This window comes from Phyllobates terribilis, unplaced genomic scaffold, assembly GCF_046119375.1.
Source record: "Phyllobates terribilis strain yellow unplaced genomic scaffold, ASM4611937v1 Scaffold_2__4_contigs__length_985480577, whole genome shotgun sequence".
NCBI classification, from domain to species: Eukaryota; Metazoa; Chordata; class Amphibia; order Anura; family Dendrobatidae; genus Phyllobates; species Phyllobates terribilis.
In genome coordinates, this window is record NW_027362762.1 from 213,780,888 (window position 1) to 213,799,420 (window position 18,533).

An 18,533-nucleotide genomic window follows, 5' to 3' on the forward strand; every position below is an offset into this window, starting at 1 on the left:
AAAGCTCCATGGAATAAATGGCGCTATAATAATAAATAATAATAATATTACAGGTAGAGGTCAGTACAATACATGTAGTACAGAGAGAGAGCAGTACAGTACATATAGTGCAGTAGAGAACAGTATGGTATATATAGTATAGATAGAAATCAGTACAGTATATGTATTAAAGGTACAGAGCAGTATAATAAATGAAGTACAGATGCAGAGCAGTGCAGCACATGTAGTACATGTAGAGAACAGCACAGAACATGTAGCTCAGATAAAAATCCATACTGTACAGGTAGAAAGCAGGACAGTACATGTAAGATAGAGAGCAATACTGTACAGTGTGAGTCAGTGACTGGGATCGTATACGAGGGATGTTATGTATCCCCCAGAATGTGTACAGAGACCTATTAAATCCATTGGAGTGCATTGCAGTCATAGACACAGATGCGGCTGCAATGCAGGAATGAAGATGAGCATTGACCTGGTCAGGCTATCTGGCTAAGGCAGATTAAGTAAAACCCGGCAGGGCCTTCATTTCTTGGGGGAGGCTACAGGAAGGCAGCGGGGCGGCCTCCTCCCTCCAACCCGGGTTTTCCAGTGGCTCTTGCCACATGTCCTTTAAAAACCCTGCATTAAGGATTAGTGGTGTTCAGTGTTGGGACCTGCTAGGAGCGTAGCAGGAAAGCTCGGCGGGCCTGTGAGTAGCTGAACCCACGCATGGGAAGGCTCTGCACCTGTCAGTCTCTGAGCGGCCTGGAAACCGTTGTTATGGACTTGTGTTAACCCGGCTGCGAATCGGAGGACTTTCTGTTTACCTGTGTAAGTTTTGCTGAACAAAAGCTGCTTATGTTGGACTTGCTTGGGTCACTGCCTCAGTTACTGCATTGTGACTGAGGCATACCCCACCGGCAGCTGCATGACAACAATCCGGCCTACCACCTTTCAGCCCCACCCCGATGACAAAATGGAGGAGCTGTTAAAGCAGCTGGTACTCACCCAGCAGCAGCAGGTGCAGTCTCATCAGCAACAGCAGGAGCAGCACCAGAGTCTCGAGCGGCAACAGCAGGATCAGCACCTGAGTCTCCAGTGGCAACAGCAGGAGCGGGAACAGCAGCATAATCAACAGCAGCAGCTACTGTACCAGCAGCAGAAAAAAACAAATGAACTGATGCTGCAACAGATTGCTTGACCTGTGGGAAATGGCCACAATGACAATCCCGGAACGTCAAGAGGCCCGGGACAAAGTTCGCTCAGCGTTGAGGAAGATGGGACCAGAGGACGACATGGAAGCCTTCCTGACCATCTACGAACGCACAGCAGAGCGGGAAAACCTACCAGCCGGCCAGTGGGAAGTGGTGGCTCCGTGTTTGGTCGGCGAAGCCCAGAAGGCCTACTTCGACCTCAGCCGGAAGGACGTCCAGGACTACCAGAGGCTCAAAGGTGAGATTCTTGCCCGACTGGGGGTCAATACATACGTGAGGGCTCAGCACGTATTTCATGGGCCTATGTGGCGACCCGACCCACCCGGTCTCAGGCTTATGACCTTCTGCAGCTGGTAAAGAGGTGGCTAGAGCCTGAGTCTTTGACTCCAGCCCAGATGGTGGAGAGGGTGGTGGTCGACCGATTGGTGAGGACTCTGCCGGCCGCTATCCAACGATGGGTGGGGCAAGGGGACCCCGGCACCCTCGACCAGGTGGTCGGCCTGATCGAGCGGTACTCGGCCACTCAGGACTTTATACGGGACTCTGCCCCCTCCCGGCTGTCATGCTGGACCCTGCCAGACCAGGAACCGGGAAAGGGGTCGCGTCCCTCTGCTGAGGACAGTCAGCACCATACCCGGGCTGAAGGGGAACCCCAGGATGAGAGTGACAGGATACCGGTTCCCTCCCAAAAGGTCACAAGATCTAACAGTACCTGGCGGTGTCAGGGGCCGGGACACATGGTTGCTAACTGCCCCCTGACTACAGAGCCCATGGACTGTGGGTATAACCGCCGGGTCTCACTGTACACCCAGACCGTCTACTCTGCGAGTGCCGACCCCCCAAACAGTGAACCCCAACTGTGCCAGGTACTGGTTAATGGGTACCCAACGGAGGCCCTCTTAGACTCGGGGAGCCTAGTGACTTTTGTACATGAGTCGCTGGTGGCAGGAGACAACCCCAGAGGACGGACAGTCAGGGTTGTGTGTATCCATGGGGACCTCCGAGAATACCCAACTGCAGAAGTAGTGTTGTCCACGCCAGGTGGGGACACGAAACACGTGGTGGGGGTGGTAAAAACTCTTCCCTATGGGACTGTGTTGGGAAGAGACTTGCCCCTGTTCTGGACTCTGTGGGAAAACAAAAATCACTCTTCCCCATAAAATTTATTACTGTACCCGAAGAACCTCAGTCAAGGGTACCTGCCGTAGGGGTGTCCGACCTAGGGACAGAGTGTAACCCCGATAGGTTTCCCCTAGAGGTTCTGGCAGAAGAGGTCGAAGAGACCCCATTGATCCCCGAGCTGGAGGTGTCCCGGGGCACTTTTGGGACAGCCCAGCTACAGGATCCCACCCTGACTCGGGCGCGGAAAAGGGTGTTAGAGGTAAATGGTGTAGCTCAAAAGCCCGGTGTAAATACTGTGATTCCACGCATGGTGGTCAACGGTGAGTTGCTTTGTAGGGTAGATAAAATCAGGGACGAGGTCGTGGAACAGTTAATGGTACCTCAGTCGTACCGTCGGGCGGTTCTGGAGATGGCACACACACACCTGCTGGGTGGACACTTAGGGGTTAAAAAGACGCAAGAGTGTATCTTGCAGCGGTTCTTTTGGCTGGGGATTTACGCGGAGGTTCAAAAGTACTGTGAATCCTGCCCCGAATGTCAGCTGACCACACCCACCGCAAGCTTCCATAGCCCATTGGTACCTCCGCCAGTGATTGAGGTACCGTTTGAACGGATTGCAATAGACTTGGAAGGGCCCATTGTAAAATCCGCTCGTGGCCACCAACATATACTTGTGGTCGTCAACTGTGCCACCCAGTACCCGGAGGCTATACCGCTATGCCACACCTCGGCGAAACTGATTGCACGGGAGCTGTTTGCCATGTTCTGTCGCCTTGAGCTACCTAAGGAGATCCTGACGGATCAAGAGACCCCTTTTATGTCCAAGGTGATGAGAGAACTGTTCAGACTGCTAAAAATAAAACAATTGCGCACCTCGGTGTACCACCCTCAAACCGACGAGCTAGTAGAACGGCTCAATAAAACCCTCAAGTCCATATTAAAAAAGGTGTTTTCTAAGGACGGAAGGGATTGGGACAAGTTACTACCCTATTTGATGTTCGCCGTCCATGAGGTACCCCAGGCTTCTACAGGGTTCTTTCCCTTTGAGTTATTGTACAGCAGACACCCTAGGGGTCTGTTAGACGTAGCCAAAGAGACGTGGGAACAAGAGCCGACACCACATAGGAGTATAGTTGAACCCGTGGCTAGTATGCAGGACCAGATTGCGGCGGTCATGCCCATCGTCAAAGGACATCTGTTAGATGCCCTGGCGTACATATAATAAAAGAGCCATGGTCAGGTCTTTCAACAAGGGCGATCGGGTGATAGTACGTGTACCCTCAGCCAGGGGTGCGTCCGGGGGAGAGGTCAGGATAAGTGATGCTCTCACTCAACAGCAGTGACGGGAGGCTCGCTCGCTGGTGCAGCAGAATACCAACATGTTCTCAGGGCTACCGGGTAGGACTGCGGTTCTCCAACATGACATTGTCACCGAACCTGGGGTAAGGGTACGAATGAGACCGTACCGGGTACCCGAAGCCCGGAGGCAAGCCGGCACGGCTGAGGTAAAACAAATGCTCCAGTTAGGAGTCATCGAGGAATCACGGAGTGAATGGGTTAGCCCCATCGTACTGATCCCAAACCCAGCGCAAGTTACCAGGCGGTTTCTGTCACTCCAAAAATTTCAGTCTCTCTGTAGAAGTCGCTGGCAAACGCGGATGCCCTGTCCCGGGCACACTGTAAGGTGACAAATGTTCAACCCCACAAGTTTGAACAGAGGGGGGGGATATGTGAGGCAGTGACTGGGATCGTACACGAGGGACGTTATATATGCCCCAGAATGTGTACAGAGACCTATTAAATCCATTGGAGTGCATTGCAGTCACAGACACTGCTGCGGCTGCAATGCAGGAATGAAGGTGAGCATTGACCTGGTCAGGCTATCTGGCTAAGGCAGATTAAGGGCCTTCATTTCTTGGGGGAGACTCCAGGAAGGCAGTGGGGCGGGCTCCTCCCTCCAACCCAGGTTTTCCAGTGGCTCTTGCCACAGGTCTTTTAAAAACCCTGCATTAAGGGTTAGTGGTATTCAGTATTGGGACCTGCTAGGAGCATAGCAGGAAACCTCAGCAGGCCTGTGAGTAGCTGAACCCACGCCTTGGAAGGCTCTGCACCTGTCAGGCTCTGAGCGGCCCGGCGCAGCTGTTGCCCCCGGAAACCATTGTTATGGACTTGTGTTAACCCGGCTGCGAACCGGAAGACTTTCTGTTTACCTGTGAGTTTTGCTGAATAAAAGCTGCTTATGTTGGACTTGCGTGGGTCACTGCCTCAGTTACTGCATGGTGTGAACACCGCCACCCTACAGCTGGTAGAAACAAAGGATAGTACATGTAAAATAGAGAGCAGTACTGTACAAGTAGGAACAAAGGACAGTACATGTAGTATAGATAAAGAGCAGTACAGTACATGTAGTACAGGTAGAGTACAATATATGTAGTATAGGTTGAATAATGCACAGAACATGTACAGAGCAGTATTATAAATAAGGATAAAGAAATTATTGTCTCATTAAAAATATTATAACTTTAGTCAAATTGTTACCTGAGGAAGCACTGTATGATGTTCATTTCAGAGTACTAATACTTTTGTCACTATCTATAGCTGTGTTAAATAAAACGATAAGTGACAAAATGTGAAAATATGTAAATGAAATAATATTCATATTTTATTAATTTTTGTTTCAGCTCTTTTTTTGATGGAGAAAATATCTTTTACTCTGGCATCAGCTAATGACGCCATCACAAACTCTGCACTATCTGATAATGCATTTTCGGATCAAGTCAACAACATTGACAACTATTTTATTCCTATTCTGGATAATGAATTTATAAAAGTAAGTGAAGTTAAAAACAAAAGATACCTTGGCATCAGCTGTAAATTGTGGGGGAACTAGGCAGTAAATTTTTAATCCTCCTACAGTGTTCCCTCAGCAAAATTAAGGATTACATAATTCCCATTGAAATGTGTCTGTGTAAGGCTATGTGCGCACTGCGTCCGTGCACTTGTTGACAGGTACACTGATGCAACGGCGCAGAGAATGAGGAGACAGTGGTACTTAACCAACAGCTGTTTATTTGATAAACACTAATATAAATGTACTTAGTGCCTACGGCACAATATCAATTGTGAAGAAATAATCAGCGGCAATACAGTGAATTATAGCAAGTTAAGAACACGCTAATACAGCTAAAACAGGGCATTTACACAATATTATTTACACGCTGCTGCTCTATATTCACAACTAAGCAACTATTGTCGTCAGTAACGTATCGGTCCTAATTCCTCGACCTAGGGTGCGTCTGTGGCACCCTGCTGTTCACAGGTACCACAGGACCCAAAAGGGTGCATGGAAGGACTTCTCCACAAGAGGCCCTCATTACATGCAGACACCTTCACCCTTCCACCTCATACCACCAGAGGATAGGGATATATATATGGAGGGTGGAGCCAGGGAGTTAGTAGTTCAGAGAGTGTGCTGCCACTGAGAGCAGTGAAGACTCAGCACGTCTGCTGCTGTATTGAGGGCCCCGAGTGTGGCCGGAGGCAAAGAGGAGAGGAGAGAGGAGTTGAGGGGGCAGAGGAGCATCATAGGCTCACCCCAAGACACGAACCGGACACCGGGTCCGCGCCTACAGGGTCCTTTATACCCAGTAGGGATCACCATCATACCAGGAGGACTACAAGTCCCTGGTCGACCTGAAGCTAAACCCTTGACAGGACTAGGAACCACGAAGGCCCCGGCGTCCAGGGATAGTGGTTGCCAGAAAAAGGTCCTACTACCAAGCGACAGGTGAAGGAACAGCATGACACAGAAGCTAGGCCCAGTTGCAGGCTGGCCAGGAGCTTAGAGAGAGGGAGACATGGACCAGGAGGCCTTATACCCGCTCACTGGGGAGAAGTCCTGAAGTGCATCCTTCCTACCAAGTACCCTGGACCGTACCTGACACCTGCATCAGTAAAGGTACTGAAGTGAATCCCCTGTCTCTGTCAGTTACTCCTGCTGCGCCATTTCTCCTGCACTAAAAGCCCCAGCATCACTACCATCTGCACCTATACTGCCCCGGGGGCCCGCTGCGCCTGTGGGGAGCAGGAACATCCCAGCTGCCATCCTATCACCCCCGGAGTTCTGCAGCAGCACCGGTAACCATTACCAGAAACCACAGGTGGCGTCTCGAGACAAACTGTACACTAAAACCCCTTTTTAAAGAGAGACCCAGAGTACGGACCCGGGAGCCGACTGCCGTGACCTCCTAAACAAGGTAAAAGGCCCGGGTACTGAGTCCCCTATATTCCCCCTGGGTGACACACGTCACTGTCACTAACGGGCCCGTCGCTGTCGCCACTCTCCAAGCAATATGAAGCACTGTACAGGCCCCAACAGAAATCTGTTACTCCCCGTGAGGCCGCAAGTGCCGTATCGATGGGTCACTTTGCTTACCGACATGCTGGCACCCTCCGTTTCCTAAAGCACCGCTACGATCCTTTTCCTCCTCCTCTGTACCATACCGGGGGTTACGGCTTATACGAATGTCTCTCTCCATCAGCCCGATCGTCTCTCCCAGTTCTGGTTCTGCTCATATGACTCGGATCGCACAACTGGGGTGTCTTGTCTCCTTGTCTAGTCTCCTAGGTTTTCACTCTGGTCTGGTCTCTTGGGTCTTCACTCTGGTCTGGTCTCTTAGGCCTTCACTCGGGTCCGGTCTCTCAGGTCTGGTCTCTTGTAATGGCTGCTATAAGCCAACTCTGCTGCTCACACGACCATCCTGCTACAGGTACAGGGCCAACTCCTCCCCTTCTTGGCCTTCCTGGGCCTTTTATAATTATTAACTGCACCGCAGCTGTCACCTAACCTGGCGTGTCCTCCAATCTCTTTCCTCAGGGGACGTGTACTTCACTCTTCAGTTCCTACTAATGTAGCTCTCTGCCTTCTCCTTTTTTATCATCTTTGGAAAGTAGATGGCGATATTCACTTGCAGACATTCGTTTTAGGCATTACTGTGTGTATTCTCGCTCACTTGTCCCCTTACACACTCCGCCTACAGAATCCATTGGGAGCTTTTCTGTAACAGTACCATAGGAGACCATTCACCAGATGCAGACACAAAGTGGGGTCTTACAGAATCCGCCTAGTCAGTATGCCACTGCATACTGCTTGTTTAACTGTACACTGTGTGCAGAATTATTAGGCAAGTTGTATTTTAGAGGATTATTTTTATTATTGATCAACAACTATGTTCTCAATCAACCCAAAAGACTCATAAATATCCAAGCTTAATATTTTTGGAAGTTGGAGTGTTTTTTTTTTAGATTTGGCTATCTTAGGAGGATATCTGTTAATGCAGGTAACTATTACTGTGCCAAATTATAGGCAACTTAATAAAAACCAAATATAATCCCATCTCACTTGTTTATTTTCACCAGGTAAACCAATATCAGTGCACAAAATTTAGAAATAAACATTTCTGACATGCAAAAACAAAAAAACAAAAAAATTAGTGATCAATATAGCCACCTTTCTTTATGATGACACTCAACAGCCTTCCATCCATAAATTCTGTCAGCTGCTTGATCTGTTTTCGATCAACATTACGAGCAGCAGCCATCACAGCCTCCCAGACACTGTTTCTGTTAGAACCCTCCTATTTGTTTTTGTTTCTATCTTGTGTTTTGCGGTCACGTGACCATCTGCCTATATATTCCAGCTCCGCCCTTCTGGCTTTGCTGGACTTCAGTGTTGTTTTGACTGTCTCTCTAGCCAGGTGCTTTTGTGCCTATCTCTCTCTAGTTTGCTTGGTCCTCTGGGACCTCTAGTACATTTTGTCAGTTTATCTTTTGCTCTGCAACAACTTCTGTTAGGTGTCCCATTTTTGTCCCATTCCTTAGTTCCTTTAGGGACCCCTCCCTTTCTCTATAGGTCTCCGTTCAGACTAGCCGAGGACGAAGGCGGGTCTGTTCACAAGGAACAGCTCTCCCCATCTTTCCTTAGCCTATGTTGCAGATCATAACAGTTCCGAGAGGTGTACTGTTTTCCCTCCCTGTAGATCTCTCATTTTATGATGGACCACAGGTTCTCTATGGGGTTCAGATCAGGTGAACAAGGGGGCCATGTCATTATTTTTTCTTCTTTTAAACCTTTATTGGCCAGCCACACTGTGTAGTAGTTGGATGCATGTGATGGAGCATTGTCCTGCATGAAAATCATGTTTTTCTTGAACAATACCGACTTCTTCCTATACCACTGCTTGAAGAAGTTGTCTTCCAGAAACTGGCAGTAGGTCTGGGAGTTGAGCTTCACTCCATCCTCAACCCGAAAAGGTCCCACAAGTTCATCTTTGATGATACCAGCCCATACCAGTACCCCACCTCCACCTTGCTGGCGTCTGAGTCGGAGTGGAGCTCTCTGCTTTTTATTGATCCAGCCTCTGGCCCATCCATCTGGCCCATCAAGAGTCACTCTCATTTCATCAGTCCATAAAACCTTTCAAAAATCAGTCTTAAGATATTTCTTGGCCCATTCTTGACGTTTTATCTTATGTTTCTTGTTCAAAGGTGGTCGTTTTTAAGCCTTCCTTACCTTGGCCATGTCCCTGAGTATCGCACACCTTGTGCTTTTTGATACTCCAGTAACGTTGCAGCTCTGAAATATGGCAAAACTGGTGGCGAATGGCATCTTGGCAGCTTCACGCTTGATTTTCCTCAATTCATGGGCAATTATTTTGCGCCTTTTTTGGCCAACACGCTTCTTGCGACCCTGTTGGCTATTTGCCATGAAACGCTTCATTGTTCGGTGATCACGCTTCAAAAGTTTGGAAATTTCAAGACTGCTGCATCCCTCTGCAAGACATCTCACAATTTTGGGCTTTTCAGAGCCCGTCAAATCTCTCTTCTGACCCATTTTGTCAAAGGAAAGGAAGTTGCCTAATAATTAAGCACACCTTATATAGGATGTTGATGTCATTAGTCAACACGCCTCCTCATTACAGAGATGCACATCACCAGATTTACTAAATTGGTAGTTGGCTTTCAAGCCTATGCAGCTTGGAGTAGGACAACATGTATAAAAAGTATCATGTGATCAAAATACTTATTTGCCTAATAATTCGGCACACAGTGTATAGGTTAAAGCAGCGGTGTGCTTTACTATACAGTAGGAGCCTGCAAAGAAATGTATACAATGCAGTATTAGGTTTCTATACAGTAGGGCCCTATTGTGGATGCCCCCGAAAGTGTACACAAAGGTAGTGTGGACCTAGCCTAATGAATACATTTTAAAAATGGGTTTACTAAGGCAGGTAACCTCATTAAAGGGAACCTGTCACGTGTAAAAACAATATTAACCTGCTGCAAATACAGTTATATGAAAAAGTTTCGGCACCCCTATTAATCTTAAGCTTCATGTTTTATAAAAATTGGTGTTTTTGCAACAGCTATTTCAGTTTGATATATGTAGTAACTGTTGGACACAGTAATGTTTCTGCCTTGAAATGAGGTTTATTGTACTAACAGAAAATGTGCAATCTGCATTCAAACAAAATTTGACAGGTGCATAAGTATGGGCACCCTTATAATTTTCTTGTTTTAAATACTCCTACCTACTTTTTACTAACTTACTAAAGCACTTTTTTTGGTTTTGTAACCTCATTGAGCTTTGAACTTCATAGCCAGGTGTATGCAATCATGAGAAAAGCTACTTAAAGTGGCCACTTGCAAGTTGTTCTCCTGTTTGAATCTCCTCTAAAGAGTGGCATCATGGGCTCCTCAAAACAACTGTCAAATGATCTGAAAACAAAGATTATTCAACATAGTTGTTCAGGGGAAGGATACAAAAAGCTGTCTCAGCAATTTAACCTGTCAGTTTCCACTGTGAGGAACATAGTAAGGAAATGGAAGAACACAGGGACAGTTCTTTTTAAGGCCTGAAGTGGCAGGCCAAGAAAAACATCAGAAAGGCAGAGAAGAAGAATGGTGAGATCAGTCAAGGACAATCCTCAGACCACCTCCAGAGAGCTGCAGCATCAACTTGCTGCAGATGGTGTCACTGTGCATCGGTCAACTATACAACGCACTTTGCACAAGGAGAAGCTGTATGGGAGAGTGATGCGAAAGAAGCCGTTTCTGCAAGCATGCCACAAACAGAGTCGGCTGAGGTATGCAAAAGCACATTTGGAGAAGCCAATTTCTTTTTGGAAGAAGGTCCTGTGGACTGATGAAACCAAGATTGAGTTGTTTGGTCATACAAAAAGGCGTTATGCATGGCGGCAAAAAAACACAGCATTCCAAGAAAAACACTTGCTACCCACAGTAAAATTTGGTGGAGGTTCCATCATGCTTTGGGGCTGTGTGGCCAATGCCGGCACCGGGAATCTTGTTAAAGTTGATGGACGCATGGACTCCACTCAGTATCAGCAGATTCTTGACAATAATGTTCAAGAATCAGTGACAAAGTTGAAGTTGCGCAGGGGATGGATCTTTCAGCAAGACAATGATCCAAAACACCGCTCCAAATCTACTCAGGCATTCATGCAGAGGAACAATTACAATGTTCTGGATTGGCCATCCCAGTCCCCAGACCTGAATATCATTGAACATCTGTGGGATCATTTGAAGAGGGCTGTCCATGCTCGGCGACCATCAAACTTAACTGAACTGGAATTGTTTTGTAAAGAGGAATGGTCAAAAATACCTTCATCCAGGATCCAGGAAATCATTAAAAGCTACAGGAAGCGACTAGAGGCTGTTATTTTTGCAAAAGGAGGATCTACTAAATATTAATGTCACTTTTCTGGTGAGGTGCCCATACTTATGCACCTGTCAAATTTTGTTTGAATGCAGATTGCACATTTTCTGTTAGTACAATAAACCTCAGTTCAAGGCAGAAACATTACTGTGTCCAACAGTTATTACATATATCAAACTGAAATAGCTGTTGCAAAAACACCAATTTTTATAAAACATTAAGCTTAAGATTAATAGGGGTGCCCAAACTTTTCCATATAACTGTATGGGATTAATCTCCAGGTTAATAGCGTTCTGAACCTGCCCGGTGCCCGCAATTTGAGTCCTGCTGCTGGGATGATATGAACTTTATAACCCCCCGGCAGCGTTTGGCGATCAGTCACAGGGGCGGTGCCGGCACGGTTTCAGAGCTCTCTGTGTATAGAGAGCGGTGGCTGTAACCTCGCCCCTGCACTGACTGACAGTGGCTCATCATTAGGGCCGGCTGTCAGTCAGTGCCGGGGGCGAGGTTACAGCCGCCGCTCTGTGTACACCAGTGCCAGTGTCGTCTCTATGACTGAATGATGCGGGGAGGAATAAAGTTCATATCCTCCTGGCAGCAGTACTTAAGTGTACGGTTCTGAACGCTATTAAACTGCAAATTAACCCTATATGTGCAGGTTAATAGCATTTTTTGCCAGGTTTTGACAGGTTCCTTTTAAATTACTTTATTAGTAGCAGGGATGAGTCAGCTGTAAAGCACAGTCAGCACTTTCTGCGTTTGGAGGGGGGTAGCTTCCGAGCCCAATGTAAACCTGAGATTTTATTTCCATAAAATTAGGCAATCCCTTCAAAGGGGCAGACTCCTGAAGAAACTCCATATGTTAATACATCTTGACTGCAGCAGAAATTGGCTGCCTAGTTTTCAGATTGTTTATACTGGAAATGGTACAGGAGTCCAAGAATTAAAGGGGCCCACTTCCACATCAAAAGCAGTATCTGTCACAGACTCACAAACGGGACCACATACTGTTTTTTGCACAGGTTACCCTCTTCAGTCTGTCTTTTACTGGCTGGATCGATATCTCCCCCCAAAAAAAAAATTGCCTGGACCCCCATACACATTAGATGGTCATCATGCTGACATTAGGGCAATGTGTATGGGTGGTTTTACTGTGCTCCTTGCTGTTTTATCTGCTGAATCTCTGCAGTCCTCTCACTGAAGAGCTCTGTCAGACTTCACCAATACCATTGATTGACAGCTTTCTGTCTACACTGCAGGAGGCTGCCAAAAAGCTGTGGAGTTAGATTGCCAAAGCTCCTGAATATTGAGGACTTGATAGCAGGAGCTCATCAGTTAGAAGACTATCAGAGCTGAAGCAGATAAAACACTGTTTTATCACAACTACAGTAAGCAGCTCAATAAGTGACATAGCGTTAGAATCAGAGTCTCTGTCTCTACATTTTGCTGCTCTCAGAATTGGCAGTATATACCTAGTGACAGATTGTCTTTAGAAATATACAGAAAGCATGTACAAAAACATTGCACATTTTCATTATAACTAAAACTTAATTCAGTTTCTCCTCACTGAGAACTTTCAAACTTCAAATAAAGCCTGGTGTGACCAGCAACTTTTACTGACTGTCGCATGCTGTTGATATAGGTTTGAGAAATGTCTTTCCACAGCCGAAAAGAATCTTCATGGGTTCAGACCTGTGGCGTTCTCTACACAATGTATCTGCGGCTCACTTGTCATAAAAAAAGAGTCTCTATGAGCTATAGAAGGTTATTTCAAATGCCACACACCACACTTAGATGTGAAAGATGTACTAGTTGTTTTGGGGGCCGTGCTTTCCTTCTCGCTTTCATGATTTGATGATATTTCATATAGCCCCCTGTGTCAGTATCACTGTAGATTGAGACAATAAAAAAGATTTCTATACTATGGGCAGAGGAATATTTTAACTGAGTACATAAAATATGAATTCTTCTGCTTGTTCACAACCTTCATACTTAAGATAAATCAAACAGATTGGGTCACAGTGACACATTTTATATGTCCCCGAGGTCAGGAGGCAGTAAATAACAGACTAAGACTAGTTCATTCCCTATAGACCAGAGTTTTTCATTTTTAATGTGTGGATCACACATAGCTTCTGAAAATAAAATGCTCTGGTAATAATATTTTTAGTACGATTTCTTTCTCTGCTGCTCTGAAGAATGACTGCATAGTATATTCACTTTATTTTATGAGTGGTTCTTAATCCTTTTCTCCTAGAGGGCTTTCCAGGAGCTCCTGCAGTATATAAAATATTTATCAGTGAAGGTTATTATAAAGCGTTCATGAGCACTGGTTACAATGTGAGTTCTCAATATTTACTAGACAGACAAGAAGCTGTAACTACATGACTTGTTGTGCAGAGATGCAATAATATTGCAGTGCGATATTATATTCCATTGCAGCACATAGTGGATTGTGTCTGGCTGTGCTACCTGTAATTACATTACATTTAAAAGCAAATATTAAATTGTTTTATATTATATTACACACACACAGAGGAGAACATAGAAGATCATAATGATCATACTGTGCCAACCATTACAGTGCTGGACATGGCCAGACAGAACAAGAGCTTGGCTTCCCGGCCCATGCAACATATGCCTTTGCACACACTCTTATGTACTATATATTATATACATATCCTCTGTACAACCTTTATTGACTGTTAAAGGGAATCTGTCAGGAGGTTTTTACTACCTCATCTGAGAGCAGCATAATGTAGAAAAAGAGACCCTGAATCCAGTGATGTATCACGTAGTTTAATGGGTGCTTCAGTTTTTAGATGTAGCATAGCTCAGAAAGCTTCCCCCGCCCACTCCACAGCTCTCAATGTACGTTGTATATTGACAGTAAGCTGCTAATCAGTGCTGGTGGCAGAGTTGGACCAGGATGCACGGGAGCTGTAGTCCTGTAGTGTTAATCTCCTGCTGATAAAACACTCATTGTATTGAAACAACAGCACACAGCCTAATAAGTGACACATCACTGAAATCAGTGACTCAGCCCCTACAACATGCTACCTTCAAATTATATAGCAAAAACCTGCTAGATTCCTTTTAAGAGATGTCTGCACTGGCAAACCTTTATCTAAATGCACTTATTAGCAGGACAGTTTAGACAAAATATGGAATAAAGAGGACACATAATTGGTATTGCCATGTTAGTGATGACCAGAGATATATAAGAAGTATATTATTTAACAAATTATTTTTATGAGGATTGCTATACAAAAAATGAGAAACAATAGTAGAAATGTATTTTTGTTCATCCTGCTTTACAGTGGAATAAAAAAAGTTAAAAAAGTCATGTGTACCCCAAAATGCTTAAAGGTCAACTCATCCCACATGAAACAAGCCCTCCTAGAGCTCCATCAGTGGAAAAATAATAAAGTTAGGCTGTGTGCCCACTATGCGTTTTCAAAGCGTTTATGCTGCGGAATTTCCGCGGCATAAACGCTTGGGAAACTCTTGGTAATCCGCCCCCCCATGGTCCCCAATGACAAGCCGCAATGTCAATGCCCATGCTGCGGATTTTTCCGCAGCATTTATGCTGCGCTCCAAAATCCGCAGCATGTCCATTAATTTTGCGGACACGCAGTGTAATCGCCGCCATTGACTTGCATTGAAACGCATAATATCCGTGTCAGTACATTTGTACACACGGATATTATGCGTTTCTATGTGCGGATGGTACCCAAGTCTGGAGGAGAGGAGACTCTCATCCAGACCTGGGTACCATAGAAACTGTAAAAAAAAAGAATTTAAAATAAAAAATAAAGTTTATACTCACCTTCCGATGTCCTCCCGGAGTTTTGTCTGCTCCGTCCGGTCTCTTGCAATGCTCGCGCTGTTGTGAAGGACCTTTACGTCACTGAGTCATGTGACCCATCACATGGCTCAATGACATCACCGCAGGTCCTTCACAACAGCGCGAGCCGCCCAACACACCGGACGCAATGGAGATAACACCGGGAGGACACCGGAAGGTGAGTATAAACTTTATTTTTTTATTTTTTACCATTCTTATTCTTTTTTTTTTAACTAACTTGGTCACACTACTATAAATCCATGCCGGTTGCATGGATTTATATAGTGTGAACAAGTTGTCAAGCACTTTTCCAAGTGATGCTAAAATCGCTTGGAAAAGCGCTTGATAACCCGCATGCAGAAATGCATGCAAAGACGCTTGACAAACGCTTCTACCTGGCGGGAAAAACGCATGTAAAAACCGCATGCATTTTTCCTGCCAGGGAATTGCGGAAAAAATATGCAGCATTTCTGCATCGTGGGCACATAGTCTTATAGCTATTTATATACTGGAGAGAAATGTGACCAGACCGGTCCATCAGTGGCCTTCCTTTGAGTAACACAATACACAGCGCTGCGCACAATGTAATTGCTATTTGCAGCGTTATTCAGAGGAGGTCCCTGACACACAGGTCATAGGACCAGCCCATAGTGCATTTGGCTGGAAAAGGCCTAAGGGCAAAGACAAGACTCCTCACACGACTGTACAGCAGCCATATTTTACAGTCCATGTTTTGGCTGCAATTCCCAACCGCCCGGAGCTCTCCTGACCTGAACTGACCTTATAGGCATATAACAGTGCTAATTCAGGTCAAGAAACCAAGGCTTGGGGCCGAAATTTGCTGCCATTACACAGACTATAAAATACAGCTGCTATACTTTCTTGTGAATCTTGCCTAATTCAGATGACTTACAGCTTCAATTCCTGGGTTCCTTGACTTGAACTTACGGTATCATAATTATATATGTACTGTATTTTTCGGACTATAAGACGCACTTTTTTCCTCCAAAATTTTGAAGGAAAATGGGGGGTGCGTCTTATAGTCTGAATTTTGGGGGGGGGGTATATATATATGCTGTGTGGGTTGTGGGGGGAGCGGTAGCGGTGGAGGAGCGGGGCACAGGAGGCAGCAGCCGCCCGCTGCAGCCTACACTGTCCCCGCTGCTAAAGAAAATTAATATTCACTTCTCTTTAATAGCAGCACACAGTGTAGCCACAGCATGGCTCCTGCTGTTGCCGGAATCGCCTGTACCCGCTGTTAAAGGGCATGAATATTCAACCTCTCTCCACGACCATGGGCGTGGGGAGGGGTGAAAGTTCATGCCCTTTAATAAGCGGGCACACGCGATAGCCCGGCAGCAGCAGGAGCCGCTTTGCGGCTACGCTGTGTGCTGGCTATTAAGGAGCATGAAGTCACTGCTCCCCGCGCACACAGTCCCGGCGTGGGGAGCAGTGACTTCCGGCAGCTGATCTCTCCTGGAGAGATCAGTGCGGGCAGACAGGACGCAGCGCTGGAGGAGAGAAGAAACGTGAGTAGGAGTGTTTATTTTTTTTTTTATGTGCAGCATGATGGTGATTAGGGGGACAATGCATACCAAGATAAGGATGAGGGGGCATACATAACAGGATAAAGATGAGGGGGCCATACATACTAGAATAATGCTGAGGGGGGCATACATAACAGGATAAAGATGAGGTGGCCATACATGCCAGGATAAAGATGAGGGGGTCATACATACCAGGATAAAGGTCACCCCTGACTTCTTAAGGAGCAAAGCTGCACCCACTCTCAGCGAGTTGTCGACTAAAGTTACAGCTAAGTAGGGCCAAAACCTGCTCCCTTCATGGCCGGGCAGCAGAAGTAGGAGGCGACCTTGCTAGATAAAGCATCCCTTAGATAGTTATCGAGGTGTATAGGCACCATAAAACCAGCCCATTCATGTGCACAAGCTAGTCGACAAGCCTCTAAAGGCCCCGTCACACTAAGCGATGCAGCAGCGATTTCGACAACGATATGACCTGTCAGGGATCGTTGCTGCATCGCTAATACATCGCTGGTGAGCTGTCAAACAGGCAGGCTCACCAGCGATGAGGGGAGCAGCGATATCGTGGAAAGAATCGTTCCACGATGTCCTACTCCCGGTTACCAGCCTGTTGCTGAAGCAGGAGCAGGCTCGTAACCATGATAAACATCGGGTTACTAAGTGCGCGTGTGCCCCTAGTAACCCGCTGTTTACCATGGATACCACTCTGCTACCGTGCGCGGGAGGTTACCGTTCACCTTAGCAGAGTCGTATCCATGATAAACATCGGGTTACTAGGGGCATACGCGCACTTAGTAACCCGATGTTTATCATGGATACGACTCTGCTAAGGTGAGCAGTAACCTCCCGCGCACCGTAGCAGAGTGGTATCCATGATAAACAGCGGGTTACTAAGTGCGCGCGTGCCCCTAGTAACCCGATGTTTACCATGGATACCAGCCTGATCGTTGGTCCCGCTGGTCACACACAGCGATGTGTGCCGGCCAGCAGGAGGCCAACGACCAAAAAATGGTCCAGGACACTTTGCAGCGATCAGCGACCTCACAGCAGGGGCCTGATCGCTGCAAAGTGTCACACATAGCAACATCGCTGGTGAGGTCGCTGTTGCGTCACCAAAACCTTGACTCAGCAGCGATCTCGCTAGCGACATCGCTATGTGAGACGGGGGCTTAACTCTCAGTGTTGTATAACCTATTCTTTTAAGACATTGGAAGAGATTTATCAGAACTGGTGCAAAGAAAAGTTTTGCCATTGCAACCAATCGTTTCACTGCTTTCATTCAGAACAGGACACCTTAAATTGAGACCTTGTAGCTTTTGGATACACACAGTTTGAAAAATGTCCCCCATTATTATTGGAAACTTGATTATTTTATGAAACTATTCAAATTACGTGCAAAATTTTAGTGTTCTGCATTTGCCTTTTCACTCCATAAACCATATCATTTTAACCGTGTGTAATTAGTTTCTGAATTGCTTTGAAATCTTCTAGTGTAAAGTCATATAAAAGTGCAACATTATTATTAATAAAACAATTAATGCTACTGCTCCTTTTTATAGTTTTGACCTTTCTGGTAATGTATTCAATATGAAATTATCTTCCTCTAGTAACATTGTATCTTAAACTTAGATTTACTTTGAATAAAAAAATAGATTACATATTTAACGGAGTTATGGTGTTAATATTAATAGCTGGAGCACTTAGATCTCACAGCACTTTCAGATATAATTAATACATTCATTTAATTTTAATCGCGTAATTGTAAAGAGATATCCCAGCAGAAGATTAAAAGTGTAGTTGACCTTGCAAAAATGTGATCATTTAACCTCCATGGATTTTGGTAATAAAACCTCTTAAAACACAGACATGACATATTTCCCTGTAGTCTCTTATCTAAGTTAACAATATCTTAATATGACCTTCACATATCAGTTCAAGGATTCCAACACCTGTATCACTTTAGCTTTCTAGTTTGCCCTGCCCATCATTATTAGTTCTACAATTTATCAGATATTACAAAAAATATTATCAACATATTATTTTCTTTCATTGACAGATTAACTAAAATTATTGGTTTCACCTACCAATATGAT

At 45.6% G+C, this 18,533-nt stretch overlaps 1 protein-coding gene across 3 annotated transcripts in view; it reads left to right on the top strand.

The window, feature by feature from the left end:
• The window catches only part of ERICH6B (glutamate rich 6B), a 311,898-nt gene that overhangs the window by 193,073 nt on the left and 100,292 nt on the right, over positions 1-18,533 (top strand). For all 3 annotated transcript variants that reach the window (XM_073663846.1, XM_073663848.1, XM_073663847.1), the window contains one exon: positions 4,997-5,145. In XM_073663846.1, coding sequence (XP_073519947.1) covers positions 4,997-5,145 — 149 coding nt within the window. The remainder of the gene's footprint in view (positions 1-4,996; positions 5,146-18,533) is intronic.